General features: G+C 40.1%; 1 protein-coding gene across 1 annotated transcript in view; it reads left to right on the top strand.

Annotated features, from left to right (window-relative positions):
- Positions 1–19,276, top strand: part of gpc6b (glypican 6b) — a 96,468-nt gene extending 77,192 nt beyond the window's left edge. Inside the window, exons 8-10 of the mRNA XM_078262810.1 lie at positions 16,467–16,603; positions 18,149–18,324; positions 18,907–19,276. Coding sequence (XP_078118936.1) covers positions 16,467–16,603; positions 18,149–18,324; positions 18,907–19,118 — 525 coding nt within the window. The 3' untranslated portion in view covers positions 19,119–19,276. The remainder of the gene's footprint in view (positions 1–16,466; positions 16,604–18,148; positions 18,325–18,906) is intronic.
- Positions 19,277–19,562: the final 286 nt, after the last annotated feature.

Genomic DNA, 19,562 nt, shown 5'->3' with positions numbered 1-19,562 from the left:
TACATGGTTCACATGTTATCAGTATGGCACTATAAACAATAGGGGCAAGACAAAAACAAGACCAGACTGTAGAAAGTGCCTGTAGGGAACAATATCTGTCAAAAAAGGATTCCTTTAAGGATTATTCGTTTAAGGATCCATAACTTTGTCTGTTAATGGCATCGAAGCCTCTTTTTACATAGCTTTCACATGGTTTTTCTTGAAAATCAATCAGATGTATCTTTTTTTTTTTAATTATTAAGACCTCAGCTATAGGCTTATTCATGTACATGCTCTTCCGTGATTATTAATAAATAAAACCCAAGTCATCAATTACCAGCGCCAACATCCTTGATGGATTCAGAAAGCCGTCTTCATTAAGGCTCGGTCAGTTCATTTATGTGTGTGCCTAGACTCGTTGGGTTTTTACAGAATTTCACGGAAAAATATCAGGAATGTCTGGAAGTTTTAACAGCACAGAATTAAGTTGTGTTTACTGGTACAAGAAGAAAACTATTCTCAGTTTACATAAAACAAGGCATTCTTGCAACTTTCAAGAAAATGAGACAAAACAGAAGAAAATACAATTGAGGTTCTATTTACCTTTATTGATTAAGTACTATATAGTCCGTTTTTGCATTACAAATGTTTCCAAATATGATTTTCACCAAAATGTTAGCATTTTCTTAAATCCCTGTTTACCTGCTTCTCGATATTCAAATATGATATTTTGTTTTTCTGTGCACACAAATATCATAGAAGCTTGATGGTTGAAAGACTACTAAGCTATAATTGTTAACAAATGATAGCTCCCCTTTCATCTGTGCAGATATAATTTATCCCTGCGTTCTCTTTTTCTCCTCTCCCTTTCTGCCTCACCCTGTCAAACATTTTTTGTACTGTTGGCTTAAGTAAACATTTTTGAAACCAAAGTCAACAATCAAGAGTGGCTATCCAGCATGCATTCAGCCACAAACCCTAATATTAGTCTTAACTTGTCACAGCAATTTAAACAGAAAAACAGTTTACCTAATATTGTAGGAAATAGTCTGTATGGAAACTGCTTGACACAGTGGTTTCCAACCTGGGATCACAAAATAAATATGAGGGGTAACATGAGGATTAACAATGTAAAACGAAAATGGTGTGTTTGTTTTTCTTGGGAATTACTGCATATTTTTACTTTTCCTGGCCTCTGATAATTATTCAAAGAAAACCGTAAGACTTGGTTGAACTGCTCACTCTTTTTGAAACTGGTACATGCTGGAATCTGATTGGCCAAACTAGTCGTGATGTCACAAATCATGCTCTCACGTACATGTCTTAAACCCAGATTTAAGGTGAGCACAGAACCTTTCCCTCTTTTAGCAGATGAATGTGAAAACAGCCGTCTGAAGTCCGACTGTGCACATACTGTACATCATTCTGCACAGTGAAGGTCAAACATCCAAGTGAGCTAAATGTATTTAGCTTGGAGTTGGACTTTTTTAGAAAATAATAAAACGCCACCTCCTACTGTGACATTAGATCAACGACAGTTTGTCGTGTGTTATATCCCCAGGTTTGCTGTACACCTTATTGTGCCAATGTGCATTTCAGTAGTTGGTCCAAGTCCGAAAGAGACAATCACTCCTGTCCTCTTGGCTAGCCCTCTCAGTAAGAAAAGGTGGCAGCATTGTAGATCAGTGCTTAGAATTTCTGTCTTACAGCAAGAAAGTTTTGCACTTTAATCTAGGTTTTCCCCATGTTTGCTACTGTTTTTTTTGTCTCTCTTGAGGTACTTTCCTATAACCATGGCATGCAGGTCAATAAACTGCAGTTAGGTGTGACTGTGTGATTGTCTGTCTCTGTTTGTTAGCATTGTGAGAGACCAGTGATCTGCCCAGGGTTTTTCCTTGTTTTGTTTCCAGCCTTCCATGACTCTGATTAGGGTTAAGCGTGTGAAGAGTGTGAAATAAAAGGTGCAAAAAGGTAGTTTTTCTGCTACGTGGGAGTGATCTGACTGGATTGCCATGTCTGTCAAGCTGCTTACCGAATCTTGTGAAATCACTTTTAGTTTCTGCTCACATTCATGTTTGGATAAATTATTCACTCATACACTTAGTACATGGGTAACGTGCAATAGTGTAACATTAAGTAAAACGGAATATCCATGCACACAATACTTTTTTGCCATGTTCAGTTGGAAACACTGAGTAAAACATCCGTGTGTGGTTTGTGAAGTCAGAAGCACAACCACTCCTTTCCCAAAATCTTGACCCTGGCATTATATTTCTGCAGTCCAGGAACATGTCAAGCCACTGAAACATTCTTGTTTTGGATACAGCTTAATGGAAGCAAAGTGGGCCTATCCACAGCTCCTTTCTCTGAGTTGTTGTACCTACTTACTTTTGCCTAAGCCATGCAATTATGAAGATTCCACAGATTCTAACATACTTTTTTTAAGACCACAAAAAGTCTAAAAGTGCATATGTGGCGTGATAGTTCAGGGCATTGTTTGACCGTAAATTTACCTTGAGCTTGATTAGGGGTGGCACTCAAGCATAAATATTTGATAGTAAAATGATCTGACCTGACAAATTCCAAATCTACCTTTAAATGTAAATCACCCCTTCAGCAAAAACCTATTTAAAGAAACCTGAACCCAAGCACTTTTTTAATTAATTATTACTAGAGAAATGTGAAAAACAAACATGTATTGAAAAAGGTTAATTATGACTGTATGATGTGTATTATGGAAGGTCTGTGACCTCTTAAAATGATCAGTTCCCTTGTCAAGCTAACTCTATGTGCCATACACAATAGTCATGCTTTTACTAGCGATGGTCTTTGTGATGAATTTTTAAAATGAAAGACCCAAACATAAAACTTACCAGTCAAACAGATGTATATACTGTTGGTAAACACAGCTAGGTTTGCTGCTTGTTGCCAGTTAAAGAAGGGTGGAGCTGATGTGGGATAGGGTTGAATGCTAGGAATTGAGGTTGTGGGATTTCCCGGGATTTCTCGCTAAAATATGGCCCTGTTTCCCAGGGGGAAATACCTGCGGTAGCATTTAGCGCATTTGGTATAATAATAATTTGTAAAATAGTGGCCATTCTCAGGATAAGTCCTGAACTCCATCAGAGCTGTTGGGACGTTTTAATTCTCAGCAGAAAATCAGAAATCTGTTGGGGTTTTTTTTCACCTCAAAGATAGTTTACTCTTAAAACAAACTGCTGTTCTATTACTACATAAACTAATGAATATGGAAGAAAAACCTAAAATTACAATAACACAGTAGGCTTATAATAAATGTCCCGCAGCTCTGGGGTTAAGATCTAATATCATTTATGGCAAGCAATCCCGGGAAAAAGAGTGATATATTCCCGGGAAGTAATAATTCAGTCAGTACCACTGTTGACGTATCTTTACGTATAGTGTGGAGTAGAGCCCTGTGGAGTTTTCTTCATCCCGCTCCCGCCCGCTCCCGGCGAATTTCTGACCATTACCGCCCGCACCCGCAACATGTGTGTTACACTCCCGCCCGTTTCCGCAAAACTCTGAGAAGTTATGCCCGCACAATAATAGAGATGTATTGATGTTTTGTCTTCTCCCGTCCCGAATGAGAAAACACGTCATTTTATAGGTTAATAGGGAGAAGATGCAGGCAAAGAAGGCAGGTGCTTGCTGCTGTTAGACGGGGAGGAAGGAGCAGAAGATGAGGGAGAGAGGAGAGGGAGAGAGGGGGAGGAAGGAGCCGAGGAGCCGAAGATGAGGGAGCGGGCGGACGGTGGACGGAGCCTTGGCTCGGAGCTCCCCCGTCCTGGGAGGCTCAGACACGCTGGTGTCTGCTCATAGATGGCCTATACAGTATATACTCAGTCAGTATATATGTATATCTATTGTTTCTGCTGGCGTGGGGGGGGGGGTGTTCCATGCTACATCCCGATCCCGCAGTGTTTTTTTTAGCAGCCCGCTCCCGCCCGCAGCAAAGTTAAAACCGCCCGCCCCCGCGAGATTTGCGTTGGGTCCCCCGGCGAGACCCAATCCCAATGCAGCCCTCTAGTGTGGAGCAGGACATTAATTGAAAAGAACATTCAACCTTATAGAATGTAGATAAAGGTTTTGAAAAAGGCCAGTTTGTGTGGGTGTGTGTAACCATGCAGATGAGTCTCTTTTCTTGCACACTAAAAAGCAACAAAACACTTTGTTTCTGAATGGACCTCTGGGATCTGTACTATATTTAAATCCACTTAAGATGACAGGTAACCACAGTAACCACAGATCACCACATCCAGTACACAGGAGTAGATGGATTCCAGGAGGAACACTTCATGATCTCTTCATAAATGTATCACACACCATAATAAAAAGCAGAGACAATTGTGGCTGTGTGGCCTGATTGCATGAGTGAAAAGTCTCACCTTCTGAGAGGGGGAGAAAGGAGCTGTGTGTAGAGATGAACAGAAAGCAGAGCTCTCCCTCATTACATAACCATCATTTTCTGTCAGGTGAAAGGGAATAATTACATTATGCGTCTGATGAACATGCAAGGAGACGTATCCCATAGCGACACATCTCAATCAGACTGCGTAGGGTTACAGCCTTACAGTACACCAAAGCTTCACGACATTGGCCCTGTAGTGAGATAAAGACATCACATAAGCTGTATTAAGCCAAAAGGTGCAACAACCATATAATAGCTATCAGCCACAGTTCACTTCTGTCATTCACAAGGCAACACAAGTAATGTTGTCAAGAAAGTTCTAGAAAGCTGTGGCCTCACTAATGCTAACTCAACAACTCATAGGCTCTATAATTATCCATCCATCCATCCATCTTCATCCGCTTATCCGGGGTCGGGTCGCGGGGGTAGCAGCTCCAGCAGGGGACCCAAAACTTCCCTTTCCCGGGCCACATTAACCAGCTCCGACTGGGGGATCCCGAGGCATTCCCAGGCCAGGTTAGAGATCCCTCCACCTAGTCCTGGGTCTCCCCCGAGGCCTCCTCCCAGCTGGACGTGCCTGGAACACCTCCCTAGGGAGGCGCACAGGGGGCATCCTTACCAGATGCCCGAACCACCTCAACTGGCTCCTTTCGACGCAAAGGAGCAGCGGCTCTACTCCGAGCTCCTCACGGATAACTGAGCTTCTCACCCTATCTCTAAGGGAGACGCCAGCTACCCTCCTGAGGAAACCCATTTCGGCCGCTTGTACCCTGGATCTTGTTCTTTCGGTCATGACCCAGCCTTCATGACCATAGGTGAGGGTAGGAACAAAAACTGACCGGTAGATTGAGAGCTTTGCCTTGTGGCTCAGCTCTCTTTTCGTCACAACGGTGCGATAAATTGAATGTAATACCGCACCTGCTGTGCCGATTCTCCGACCAATCTCCCGCTCCATTGTCCCCTCACTCGCGAACAAGACCCCAAGGTACTTGAACTCCTTCACTTGGGGGTAAGGACTCATTCCCTACCTGGAGAAGGCACTCCATCGGTTTCCTGCTGAGAACCATGGCCTCCGATTTAGAGGTGCTGATCCTCATCCCAGCCGCTTCACACTCGGCTGCGAACCGATCCAGTGAGTGCTGAAGGTCACAGGCCGATGATGCCATCAGGACCACATCATCTGCAAAAAGCAGCGATGAGATCCCCAGCCCACCGAACTGCAACCCCCCTCTCCACCCCGACTACGCCTCGATATCCTGTCCATAAATACTACAAACAGGATTGGTGACAAGCTTAGCCCTGGCGGAGGCCAACTCTCACCTGAAACGAGTCCGACTTACTGCCGAGAACCCGGACACAGCTCTCGCTTTGGTCGTACAGAGATTGGATGGCCCTAAGAAGGGACCCCTCACCCCGTACTCCCGCAGCACCTCCCACAGTATCTCCCGGGGCACCCGGTCATACGCCTTCTCCAGATCCACAAAACACATGTAGACTGGTTGGGCATACTCCCAGGCTCCCTCCAGGATCCTTGCGAGAGTAAAGATCTGGTCCGTTGTTCCACGACCAGGACGGAATCCGCATTGTTCCTCTTCAACCTGAGATTCGACTATCGACCGAACCCTCCTTTCCAGCACCTTGGAGTAGACTTTACCAGGGAGGCTGAGAAGTGTGATACCCCTGTAATTGGCACACACCCTCTGGTCCCCCTTTTTAAAAAGGGGAACCACCACCCCAGTCTGCCACTCCTTAGGCACCGTCCCAGACTTCCACGCAATGTTGAAGAGGCGTGTCAACTTGAAGAGGCGTGATAATTATAATTATAATAATTAGAAATTATAAGAGAGGAGTTACAAAGTAATAGCAAGTCACGAGTATGAACATTTAATCATATTGATTTATTCTCTGAGACAAACCCAGACATATTCCATGCATGCACATGTGTCTGTGTAGTGTGAAACTAAGGATAACGTTTCTATAACCATTTCACACACTTTAGACCTTTCACCAATTCCAAAGTCTAATCCAAGGTGGTTGAAAGTAAACTTCAAAGGGATACCAATTGTGGTCTGTATCACAAAGTGTGTTCTGGGCCTATATTTATCACAGTTCTGTGAAGTACATTTTTAAAAAAGCTCTTTGGAGCCAGTGTAGGAGAAAGGAAGTATCATACTAGAAGGGAAAATGAAGACAATTTTGTCAAAAACTAATTCCTACTTACAACAAAGTGAAACATTTAGGAGTAACTCACAAGCTGTCACGTGAACATGACATGTTACTGTATACCCAGAGATGAATGGCAAATCAAACACAGGCATTTCACATAATGTTTGCACTACTGTATATTCTTTCAAAGAATCCTTATGTTTCCTTAGTGGTCTGTTATTCTGCAAATGATGATTTCATTTTTTAAGTTGATTTTATGTGTGAGCGTTTGAGTAGCAATTACCATGCCAAATTCACAAGTAGCTACCAACCATAAAAAAATAGGGATAGAATAATGAGAAACTTTTCAAAATGGAAACAAAAGGAAACCAAACTGGAGCAGGAAAGGCTGCTGCTGAAAGAGGAGGTACATCTGCCTCCTGGTTTCCGTCCTCACTGAAATTCATTGACATATACTTAAGTGTTACGTTCATTTAAAATCACTATTTTAGAGTTCATTTGCCCATACTGAAAATAATCATTTCATAATAATTAAGCTAAAATGGTTCAGTTTTTACCTTTTTCATATGCCATAATCATGGCGATATTCAGTACAACGTGTGAATTTTACAATGTATCCCTGTGAAATCAAAGTCCAAGTCAACCATCAGTTATAACGCCAAGACTTTCACAAAAGAAGCTCAGTGATTTTATTAAAATCATTCCATGCATCGTCCCGTCTTTTAGCGACTGATGCTGGTGCCATAAAGGCTCTGCTACTTTTCATATCTGTCAATACATTAATGAGGCACATTGGCTCCATTAGACTCTAGGCTGCCTGCCTCTCTGGGGAACAAGGGCAGCAGGGAGAGAGCAGGCTTGCTGATGATTGCTCTGTTCTCCACAGAGCATAGCTTCCCTTTAATCATCTCCCTTTTTCAAACTTCTCCTGTCGTGGCCTTGGGCGAATCACAAGCGCAAACTCACCACTGTTTCATTAATATTCTGTCATATTTTCTCACTATGGGATCATTGTGTGATACAGTTTGCTCACTGTGATACACCATATTGGGACTGAGCAAATGGTTTGAGGCAATATTATGCAAAAAAGCGGGCCACTGAGTATGTCCTATTGTTCATTGACAGTATGTAAATATTACATGTGCTACAGCAATGTGTCATTTATGAGAGAAAAGACCTGATGCGTGAAATAGAGACAAAAATGAAGTTAAGGTCAGTTAAGGTTGGGCTTTGACAACACCTGTGTGTTGACTCATTTTAACGACTGCTTTAGCAAACATGTCCCTAAAATCACAAGGGATAGCTGCAAGTTCAAGATATCATTAGTGCTTTTTTTTAAATGTAATATGTATATCTTGGGGATTAATTCTCAGTAGAGTAATCAAACCTGATCAAATTGGCCTAAAGAGACCAAAGTCGTTCGTTTGTAATTATGCGTCTCTCGTAACAACACAGCTTCTGCTATTTTTGGAACCAGCATTATCTTTTTCTTTTTCTTTTCTTTTTTTTTTTCAAGGTACACAGAGATTCACCGTCACATTAAATTGAAGGCATGATGAATTATTTCTCCTATAACAGTCATGAAGATTGTTGAAAGTTGAACATGAAGTTATGCCTCCAGGGTGTCAAAGAACTGAGCGATTATATGCAGCTTTCTCTCGCTAAAGTATGGAATCAAAACTAAATTTGACAACTTATAGTCAATATAGCCAATATGGCAGCAACTCCAAGACAATGTACTTGAGCAATTACATCAACAAACTTTTGTTTGAACTATTGTTCAAGGCAGCAGTTTTTTAAATCTTAAGGTATGTGTAAGACTGATAAAGTGATAAATATTCATTACTCTTGTTTATTGCCTCTATAGTATTTGTATCCCCTCCCCACTTTCTGTCAGATACACCATTAAGATGGATATCACAGCATTTCTGCTACTGTTCAAAACCCAGGCTGCAAAATCAAAACAAATGCAAAATAATGGCAATTTTTGAATAACAATATAATTTCACTTTATGTCAAGTATCCACTCCCAGGAAGCAGCATAATAACAATCTCACAGTGCTGTCACCAGGAGATATAAAATAGATATATGCACTGCCGCCACTGACGCTTTGTCATGATGTCCGTGTTAAAGTCGTAGAATTCTGCTGTGGCAGATTTATGCTCAGACATAATCATTTGTAATCAGGGAAACAAGGAGGGCGGCTCCAGCTGACAGTTGAAAAAAGGGCAATGGCCCACACAATGCTGCTAAAAATGGGTTTATCTTGAGCAAATGTAGTGTAACCTGGAAGCAGAGGACAGAACCACCGCTGCACTCATATCCAACCACTTTTTAGTTTGCAAGTGGTTATGCTGTTTTCTAACTATGATTTGCTTTGGTGTACCATTCCAGGGCTCCAGACTGCGACCAAGTGCTTGCAATTTGCGACCATTCATTTTAAAGCAGTGCAAGTATTCTTTACAACATACTCGGACATGTGCAACCTGCAAATTTGACTACTTTCCTTTTAATTTCATGTAGAAAAAAGAGGAGGGAGCGAGTCTGCAAGAGTTGGCCAATGTGTGTGAGAGAGGGAGGGCCGTGAGTGATTAGTCAAAAGTCAAAAGTGCACGGTCACGGAAGGCTTGTATCATGTGGACGCGCCGACAGTTTTGTTGTCATTACTTAGAATTCCTCACGGGGGTGGCAGAAACTACGCACCATAGCTTTAACAAAGAACTTGAGTTTTCAATTTAAATAAATAATTATATATTTTCATTCTGATAATAATGTTATTTGTTCAGAAGCTGTAATGACAGAAAAGTGATCACTGACCAGTGACCACTTACCTCAGGTTTACATTTCTTTTTTCTACATTTTTGGGTTTTTGCACTCTAATGACAGTAATAATACTTTGTTTACATTTCTGAATGTCCATTTGTTAAGCACCATTCAATTAAAATGTGAACTAAAATAAAACAGCACATTGTAGTTTTTGTATTTATTACCAAGGCATTTATCAGTAAAACAATTAAAATGGTGAAAAATTGCGTTGCAGGTCGATTTAAGATATGCACCCCTTAATTTTCTGCCTGTGCACCTAAAATATTCACTTAGGGACTGCAGTGCTCCTAGTAAAAAAAAGTTAGTCTGGAGCCCTGCCATTCCCATCTGTGTGAGTAGTGCAAGATAAACAACTGGGCAATGTCTTTCTAGTCTCATCTATTGTGAAGTCACAGAGGGGAAACGTATTTGCTCTTGCCCTCTGTTGATGGATATTGATTGGATGAAAACAGCCCACATCTATATGCACTCTGATAGTTACCTGCTCGAAGCAACACTGCCAGTCACCTTTGAGGTGAATGTTTCCAGACAAGGACAAAACGAGATCTGACAAAGGGGGGACAACTGCTACTCAAAACATTATCACAGAGGTCATTTACTTGGTATGCTTTAGGCTAGCCAATATTATTTCTACTTTACCGATTTTTTAATGTGCTAAAAGTGCTTTGGAGTCCAGATGGCAGGTCTTGGATGAGATAATCCTGCTGTTTATGAGTAGACCTGAACCAGTGAGGAGGACTTTATGACGTGTTAGACACCAGATTAAATAGCCGTGTCCAGGAACATGCACCCACAGGGCGTCAGCACCCTGATACTCGACACTGTGGCAGTTGATCAGTTGGCTACATGACCACATAGTGCATCCAGATTTAGAGAGGAGAGTGTATTAGTTTTTTAGGATTGGCTCAGTCAATAATATAACCTGATGAAGAGGCAGAGTTATTCTTACTGTGGCCTTCTTTCTTGTAAGAAACTATTCGGGCCTGTCCTCAAAGTGGTCACTGGTCAGGGAGAGACTTATGGCATGGCCAAGGTCTTGGTATGAGCAGAACCGACTCCCTGACCTCTTTCATTTGATACGAATGCAGTATTCTTCCTGCATCTCAATTACAAACTATTTTAACGCAGACAGGAGCAGCAGTTGCCAGGGAAAATAAGTTGATCGAGGAGTTGTCTGCCCCTTGTGGTTTGGTGGTGAGACCTGCTGCCAAGTCTATGATTAGATTGAACATGCACTAATTTAGCTCAGACTTGCAGCAGACGGATATGCTCTTTGTCAAGCAGCGGCGACATCCCCAGATAGTTGCTTGAAAAAAGGAGTAATTGGTAATTAAACAAGATGCATGTGTTATAACTAGAATGAGACAGAATGCCTTATTTGTGAACGCGACAGAACCAGCTGACAGAACAGTCAGCTGAACACTGTAGGTCAGCTTTGGCAGTGCTGTGAGCGTGATGCTTTTTGAGACTAAAAGTTAGAGAGATAGTCTGTTGCGTTTTTTGAAAGGCAGATAGCACGTATAGGCATCATCCCACGGCCAGATAAGAGCTTAGGCTGCTGACATTGTGCTGTTGCCAGGAGTGTGAATGCAGCTTCAAAGCCAGTGACACGTCAGCTTTTGATCTGAGAATAGGCAAAGGCATCTGAAAACCACTGGTCAAAGTACAGTTCACTCACATGTTTGTGCTGAGCTGAAAGGTGGCACACATCTGCCACCCTGTTCACAGAAAAATAAACCATGACCTGCCTGTGTGTGCACAAAAACAAGAAATACATGGAGTATCTGTAAACAAAGACCTTAAGCCTGCAAACGCCTTTATCTCATTAATTCATACTGTTGTTTGTAGAAATAATTATTCTTTGTCAACGCATTCCCATGTTTGTCCATTCAAGCCAATTACTTTTCTACAGTGGGTAAACATTGCACTGTATATACAGTATGTTTGTGTAGATTTTATTTGTGGTTAAAAAAAAGAAATAAATAAAAGGTCTGGATGATGGCACACTAAGTTGTGTGACCTGTAATACATTATGGGCTACGTTTTAGTGCTGTTTACTGCTGAATAGATCTTCTGTTTTGAGGATTAGCTGTTTAGTAAACATCCTGTTTTCCTGTTCCTAAAGAAACAGAGCAGGAACACAGAGAGAGAAGAACATTATAGATAATTGATTTGTTACATTTATGAGTAAATTAATATTTATTAGAAGATGAATCATGTACTAAGTGGCAGAAAAATTAAGAGTCATTGCCATCATGCTCTACAGCTCATTTCCATTGTGGTACTCAAGGAGAAAAGATGGGAGAGGACAGATGCTATACAGTCCAGGGATGTAAGAGCACACACTGTTATATAAAGACCAGGGGCTTTTTTCACAAAGCTTTTTTAAAATAGGAGTCTGGTCTAAGATCACGGGTCAGCTAGCCATGAAACCTTCACGTTCACTTAGGACTGTGGGAACAGGAAGAAAGTCCGAAGAGAAGAGAGACGAAAGTCATAGCGAGGGGGCAGAGAGTGAGAGAAACAGCATGAAGTAATATATGGTTTGTGACAGGAAGCAGGTAGACGATGGAGAGCGAAAGAGAAAAAATATGGCTGAGGAGGAAGAGCGGGCAAAACTACACCTTGCTGCAGTATTTTATCCTCAAGGTTTAAGTTGACACTTAATCATGAATCTCTCCTTGTTTTAGCTAAGTCTCAAGAAAAGACAGAAACCAACACTGAATTAATCCTTTGATTATCTCTGTAGCCAAAGCCTGATATAGCTCACAGTATTCCTCTGTGCCATGGAGCTGCATTGTTGTCCAAAAACTATTAAAACATCAATTAGCCAATTATGAGTGGCATTATTTTGAGTCGATCCCACATACACCGTCCTGCTGCTGTAAATACTCACCTGGGTACCAAATGGGTATTAATCCGGTACTGAAAATAGTCCCCAGCAAAAGCAATATTTACTCCTGTTTGAGTTATATTTGCTAAAAACTAATTTTTAACAATGAAACTATATATCTGTGTGTAACCTGTTTTTGTAGGAACCAATGGGTTGAGGCTGAATTCCACACATGGGGTCAGGAAGTAAGAAAGCATTTAAAGAGACAATACATCAGTGTTAAGTTTGGTCTTTTGATGGTATTTGCTGACTGGAGAATATAGAATAATGCCAGACTTATCCTTTTAAATTTCTTTTTCAAGGGTTTGTATTTTGCAAAGGGTGAGACAAATATCTAAATTGTCCAGCTGAGCTGCTGGAACCTTTTGCACCTCCAAACCTGAAATATCATAAATACATTCTCCAAATGTGCAATGCTTTTAATTCCTAATGTGAATATCTAGCTGTACAGTACTGTACATCAAAGACAACTGGATTTTCTGTTTTATAGGAAATTAAAATGAAAGTAAACTGTTAATACTAAAATCCACTTACCTTTCTAAACATCCTACAACTGTACCCGGATGACTAAGAACCTTCATAGGCCTTAATGTGAAGCAGAATATTGTGTTACAATTTAATTATTAAGACATCTCTAGATGGGCATTTTCACAAATTTGCAGGGAATATTATACATCATGCCTGTAAGAAATATAGAGTATAGATAATGTGATGCATAAAACAGAAAGAGAGCAATGCCGTGTAAAACCCTGTAGGATGGGCCAGCCTTCCTCGTAAAGACCTTGGCAAAGTGGAATATATATTCAATTATTGTGTTATTCATTTCAGTGTAGATCACTATATGATATAAACTGTCACAACATTATTTTATTTTTTGAAAAAAATCATTGAGAATACAAATCTCTTTTTCAAGAGTGTCCTGGCCAAGACTGGCAGCAGTAAAATCACACATACACACAAACACAAAGTACACAAAAACATTAAAAACATAAAACTGAATCAGCAAACATTTCCAAGGTCAGCCACAATCATAAATACAGCAGGCAAAACATCTACAGCAGATGTGTCTGCCTCCAAGTCATTTAACATCCTCTTAAAAGGAACAATGAGATCAACTCATTAGGTTTTAAGGATTTCTTTAACATGTTCCAGGTAGAGGGAGAAGCAAACTTAAACGGCTTTTTATATATATATATATACATTTAGGGATTTGGGGTTTTTGCAAAAAGAGAAAAAAGAGAAAAAAGAAAAAAAGATGAAAAGAAATTTGGTTTTAAAAATATAACCTGTGATGAGTTGGGTCGAGGGTTAAATCAGTGATCTAATTATATCCAATATGAAAGCAAAACTCCAAAAACAGGACTTTATCTACAATACTTTAGAGTCAGTTAAAGTAAAGTGTTAAATTTTTCCGATAGTTTGATGGGCTTTTAAGTGATTTATTTAGCTTATGGAATATGATAATGTATATCAAACCATAAAGGAAAACTATACTGTATATCCTTCAGTTTATCTGAAAATTTCAAAATCACCAAATTTGGAGATGCATGTTTTTTTATTCTACCATGATAATCACATTCATGTGCTAAGTGTGTGTGTGTGTGTGTGTGTGTGTGTGTGTGTGTGTGTGTGTGTGTGTGTGTGTGTGTGTGTGTGTGTGTGTGTGTGTGTGTGTGTGTGTGTCTGTGTGTGTGTCAATATGTTTGTGTGTGGGGGATAAAACATTCTATTCTATCAGTGGAAGACTGCATTCAGTAAAACACAACTACTGCTTGCTACTACTACAACTTTCCCGCAGTACTTGTAATACCTTAAGATGCATATATTGACAATGTTTTAATATTTTACTTAAGCTTGTGAGGTCCTTTCAAGGAAAACCTATAATATAAATGGCCATGGCTTGCACATCCAGTGACTGCCCTGCCGTCCAATTGCCTTGTCAGCCCTTATTACAGAACCATAGGTATCACACACTAATAACAACTTTAATGTCATAAGATATTTAAATAGCTATCACACTTCACACACATGTCACTGAAAACAAATGCACTGTAATATCCAAATGTGAGGCGACCTATGTATGATCTTAATTGTGATTATGTGATAATGAGAATATCAACCCTGTCAGTTAGGAAAGCTGATGATGAGGATCTCTGATCCACACACATCCTCTCTCCTTTCTTACATACCATCACTACTGGGATGATATTTTCCTGTTTAAACTGTAGATTGTTTGTACGTAAGTCTTTCATTAGTCTTTCTACTTTCATCTGTTTCCATGGTAATTACAAGTCTTCGTGTTATTGACCACATGGAGATCCATGTGAATGTGAAGTTTGGTGTGAAAGAAACATCATTAGTAAACATCTCATCTTCTCTCTGTATTTTCTTTCTGGTTGCTCATCTGTCTCCCCATTTCTCAAAGACATAGTGCCATCTAGTGTGCATTGTAGCCAGTTGCATGCCAGGGCTGCTTGTTGCAGTCGTATTATTTATTTATGGGCAATGCCCAATGAAGAGAGAGGCAGAATTTTCCCAGAGGCATATTTATTATTGTGTGAAAAGGCTCAACCTTTCCTCTTCTTTTTAAACATGTTTTGCTTTAAGCATCATACATTTTAAGGCATTCTAGATCAATCAAGTACTTTTATTTACTTTTTTTTTTTATTTTTTTCAGTTTTCCATCTTAATAGGGAGTTTTATATAACTGCTAAGGCTATGTGTTTGTTGTGGTTGTTTGAAATGGAAAACATCCAATCACTCTGTACAGTATATTGGATATATGGCTGAGTACAGCTTTGTGTGTCAATACTGCACATTATGGAATCATTAAGACATTGTTAGTCATCTCAGCCTATTAAATAAGTGGACTGTTTATCATTATTTTCAGTCACATGAAACATGGCGGTATCATGTTTAGTGAAGGTGCTAATTATATATTTGCATTACCTTAAGGTGAGTTTGTCATTCCCAGTTCAATGCACACTTTTTACAGGTTTTGCCTGCAGATCCTGAGAAAAACTGTGAATCTCTCACTTGTTAAACTAAACTTAATGTTTGAGGTTTAGTCAAACATTGCCAGTCAATCTCTTGCATTGAGTGCAGCCTTGACCCTCTGGGCAATATCAGAGCTGCTGAAGTGCTTTGGCATCAGTGTGACAGGATTAACACATCAAAAGCAGAGTCGGGGCCTACAGCAGCGTCACACAGTCAGTACAGCACCTTTCATGTTCTGCTCAGGTTCACTACAATTTCACGTAAGCCAACAGCAAGTCAGTCAGAAAAAGATAATGGGGCCAACCTGCTGCTATCAGGCTTTCCCTCAGCTTCAGTGAAATATGTCAAATTCTGTGTTTGATAAAAGATTGGAGTTCAACAGGCTCAAGTCAGAAAACGATATCTGACTGTGTCACATGGCCGGGATGCAAAGGAGCATTTAAGTCTGACATTCAAGATTAAATTATTGCTGCGAGCCTGCATGGTCTTACTTTTCATGATGCAAACATTCGATAGTCAACATGGAGGGGAAATTAAACCCAAATCATTTTGGGGGAGTCAGAGAGAGTTAAAATGTCTCAGGGTTAAATCCCAAAGATTTATAATCCCTTTGATAAAATGTGGTAATAAGTGACGCTGGGGCAGTTTTATAATGAGTTTACAAATGAGATGTATCCTGAGTAAGGGAGAGTTTTTTAAAAGACTAAATCTCTGTTAAGACATAAATGCTAGATTTGTATACCTTCAATCTGTCATACCGTATACATCAGAAACTTCAAGGATATCTTTTACTGTCTGCATTTTCTCTCAGATGATTCTACAAAGGATATGTGGTAATTAGGAATAGTGTTATAATGCTTTGGGGGCTACAGCATAAATAAAGGAATAGGGATGTGTCTTAGGTTTGTCATCAACTTTTAAAAGAAAAGGCATCGTTCACACTCTGTGCAATATTTCTTTCTTATTTTCTTGCTCGGAATAAATAATGTCTGATTAAAGAAATTGTGTACAAATGTGCATCCAATTAATGTTTTAGTTTTTTTGTGTATTTCCTGTATTATGTACTATGCATATGCATCATTTCCAGCTGCAAATGCTATATTGGAACACAGACTTGATTAGTTTATTCAGGTTTTTTTCTCCTACCATGTATAACAACGCCTGTCTTTGTTTAGGTGGTTGACATAAAAGAGAAACTAAAGCTGTCAAAGAAATTTTGGTCCAACCTGCCTGAGGCGATGTGCATAGAGGACAGAGTGACCGCTGGAAATGCCAGTGATGACGAGTGCTGGAATGGACACACCAAGGGCAGGTGAGTGCACCAGGGCCTGGGGGTTAACGCAGGCTGATACAAAAGGTTATTAGAAGTCCAAAGTCTGTTCTGCCTGACGAATGTTAATCAGTCTAATCCTAAAATTAAAGACCAGATTATTTACTTTCCCTGAATTAAACTTGCGCAAGAGCTTGGCATACTTTGACTTTTGTTAGTCAACTGAACAAATAAAAAGTGGTCTCTTAAACACTTAATAGTTGATCACTCTGGTTTGCATTCACCCTTTACTATAAATTAGGGATCTTCCCCTAGGGGTTCCTCAGAATCAAAGCAGGGGGGCCTCCAAATTATTGTTAATTTTCAAAAGTGTTTTTAAAATTAAAAAGTCCTAACATATTAGCAAATATAAATCCCCACTGATGGCCATACACATATACAGTTAATGCTAAGGATTAATTTGGCCACATGTATGTTTAACATGAAAATATGATTTATAAAATCATGCCAGCAATTATTAGGCTATTTTCATAGCTTGGTATTCAATGCAAAAAAGGCTTTAGGCTGCCCTACATGTTATGGTAGGCCCAGTTTAATATGCAATTTAATTTCATACAATATATGTAGTAGGGGGTCCCTGTGCCATCTCTTTTTCAGTTAAGGGGTTCTTTGCTTACAAAACGTTGAAGACCCCTGCTATAAATTATAATCGCTTTTTAAATTCTTTTTGCATTTCTGTCAATGTTATTTTATGGAATTGTGTTTTGCTTGTTATTGTTGTTTAAAATGTGCCAGCATTGTGTGTTCCTGATAATCTGATTTCATTTCTTCTTTTTTCAAGGAAAGTTTTTGCACGACTGCTCCAAATGCTCACAACCATGGGGTCACAGTTAATAGATTTGTGCTACTTTTATTCATACCATCAACTGTATGATCAAAATACTTAATTCATTCATATTTTTAATTACCTGAATAACTCTTAAAGCTGATAATTCAACCCTGTATATTGGTATTGGGTGTGGAAGCTGCTGCTATTTTCGGGGACCAAAAGGAAGAGAATATCACCAGTTGACATCAAATGTTTCCTCCTCTAACTCGCCGCGTTTTCAGAGGTGTATATTACCCAAAGTGAGCTGGCCTAATGGGACACAAATGCTGTTGTCTGAGACACTTTGTGGAATGCCCTCACACAATGACCAGCTGCTTATTTATCAGACATGTTTTCCCTAGAGAAATATCCCACAAATATGTCGGAACATTATCCCACATGATTAGGTCAAGTACTGCCAAAACTGTTATAACCTCAAAGAGCCACTCTCGAGTGCAGTATGAGAATTAGACACATGGCTTAAAACAACAAAATATGTGTGTATCAGTCCACCCTTTCTCTAGCCTTCTCTTTGTTTTTATTGATGTAGGAGAATAATTTGCACGTGAGAGAGCTCAGACTCTTAATACGTTTTTAATGTGTTTGTCTAGTTTCACAAAAATTCTTTCTCATTGACTAATGATCTCTCACCGGATTCCTTTTAACAAGCTCCTTGTCAAAAATAAGTCATTAAGTTTAATTTATTTGATGTATTAAAGGTACTTCCCTGAAGTTCAAAAGGATGGACTGACCAACCAGTTGAATAACCCTGAGGTGGGTGTGGACATCACCCGCCCAGACACCTTCATCCGCCAGCAGATCATGGCTCTGAGGGTGATGACCAACAAGTTGAAAAATGCCTACAATGGCAATGATATCTACTTTCAAGACTCAAGTAAGCAACTTGCCACTTTCCCCATGCACACACACATGACAACATGCTACTTTTTGTCTTAAGGCAGGAAATGTATTTTTAGTCTGACCATTGGTCAAGTTCATGCTCCAACCTGTCACTCATCTTGATAAGCTGTCTACTATGAAATACTACGTAACCTTGAGGCAGAGGTAATCAGCATCAGTAAAGCCACAAGAGGCACTGAATGAGCAAATATCTAACATGGGCAGTGTGGAAAAAAAACATAGTGGTCCATTCTTCATCAAGGTATGTGAAGACTTGATGAAGACAGTTATGGAAAGATTTGGAGGCAGCGTATTAGATGTGCAGTAGTCTTCTTCATTTAATATCAGTCCAATACAGCCCATCCATCACATATTTAGGATTTGGCTCAACAGTCGTATTGAGATTTACAAAGAGCACAGAGTCATAAGCAGATACAGACTGGTATTATACTGTATATGGCATTTTATTGTTAAATCTCCATAAATAAAAACAATGAGCTGAAAGAGACTTGACTGTGAAAAAGTTGTCAGTGAAAATCAGTGATGTGCTCATGGCTTGTGTTTTGTTATGTTGCAGGCGATGAAGGCAGCGGCTCAGGCAGTGGCAGCGGCTGCACAGAGGTCTGCCCCACAGACATGAACGCCGTGGGTGCTGCCACCGAAGCCCCGGTGGTGGAAGCCGACCGGAGGGGGCCTGTGGATGACTCTGCCCCGCTCCGTGCACCCTCTGTTGCCCTGCCAACCATGCTGGCCCTCTCAGCCCTGGCACTCCACCGACAATGGAGATAATGCTGGAGGAACCGGCTAAACATGGACAGCAGGGTTTTTTTCTTTTTCTTTTTTGCAGTTTTTGTATTCAGGCAGATTGGAGCTACAGTCAAGCAGACAGTATTTAGGCTGCCAGCCTGGAGGCTAGAGGAGTCTGCTCTGAAAAAGAGAGCAGTCATGCATCGTGATTTCCCACTTTCCCAAAGATTGTGCAGTGCCAACCTTAGACTTGATATTTTATGGCATCACTTCACCATCTAACATGCCGACAAACTCTGTTTCAGAGATTCCTTGCACATATGGCAGGTGTTAATGTAGGTCTCCATGTGGAAAAATATAACACGCACTTTGATTGTTTTGTTTCTTTTAATGCAAAAATTGTTTGTGTTGAGAATGTGGTTATTTGATGCACCTGAAAGAGGAACAATGAGTTCAACATGTGTTTAACATTATATTTTGAAACAA

This window comes from Sander vitreus, chromosome 11 (assembly GCF_031162955.1).
Source record: "Sander vitreus isolate 19-12246 chromosome 11, sanVit1, whole genome shotgun sequence".
Classification (NCBI taxonomy): Eukaryota; Metazoa; Chordata; class Actinopteri; order Perciformes; family Percidae; genus Sander; species Sander vitreus.
The sequence above is the reverse complement of the archived record's forward strand: the minus strand, read 5'-3'. Positions and strand labels throughout refer to the sequence as shown.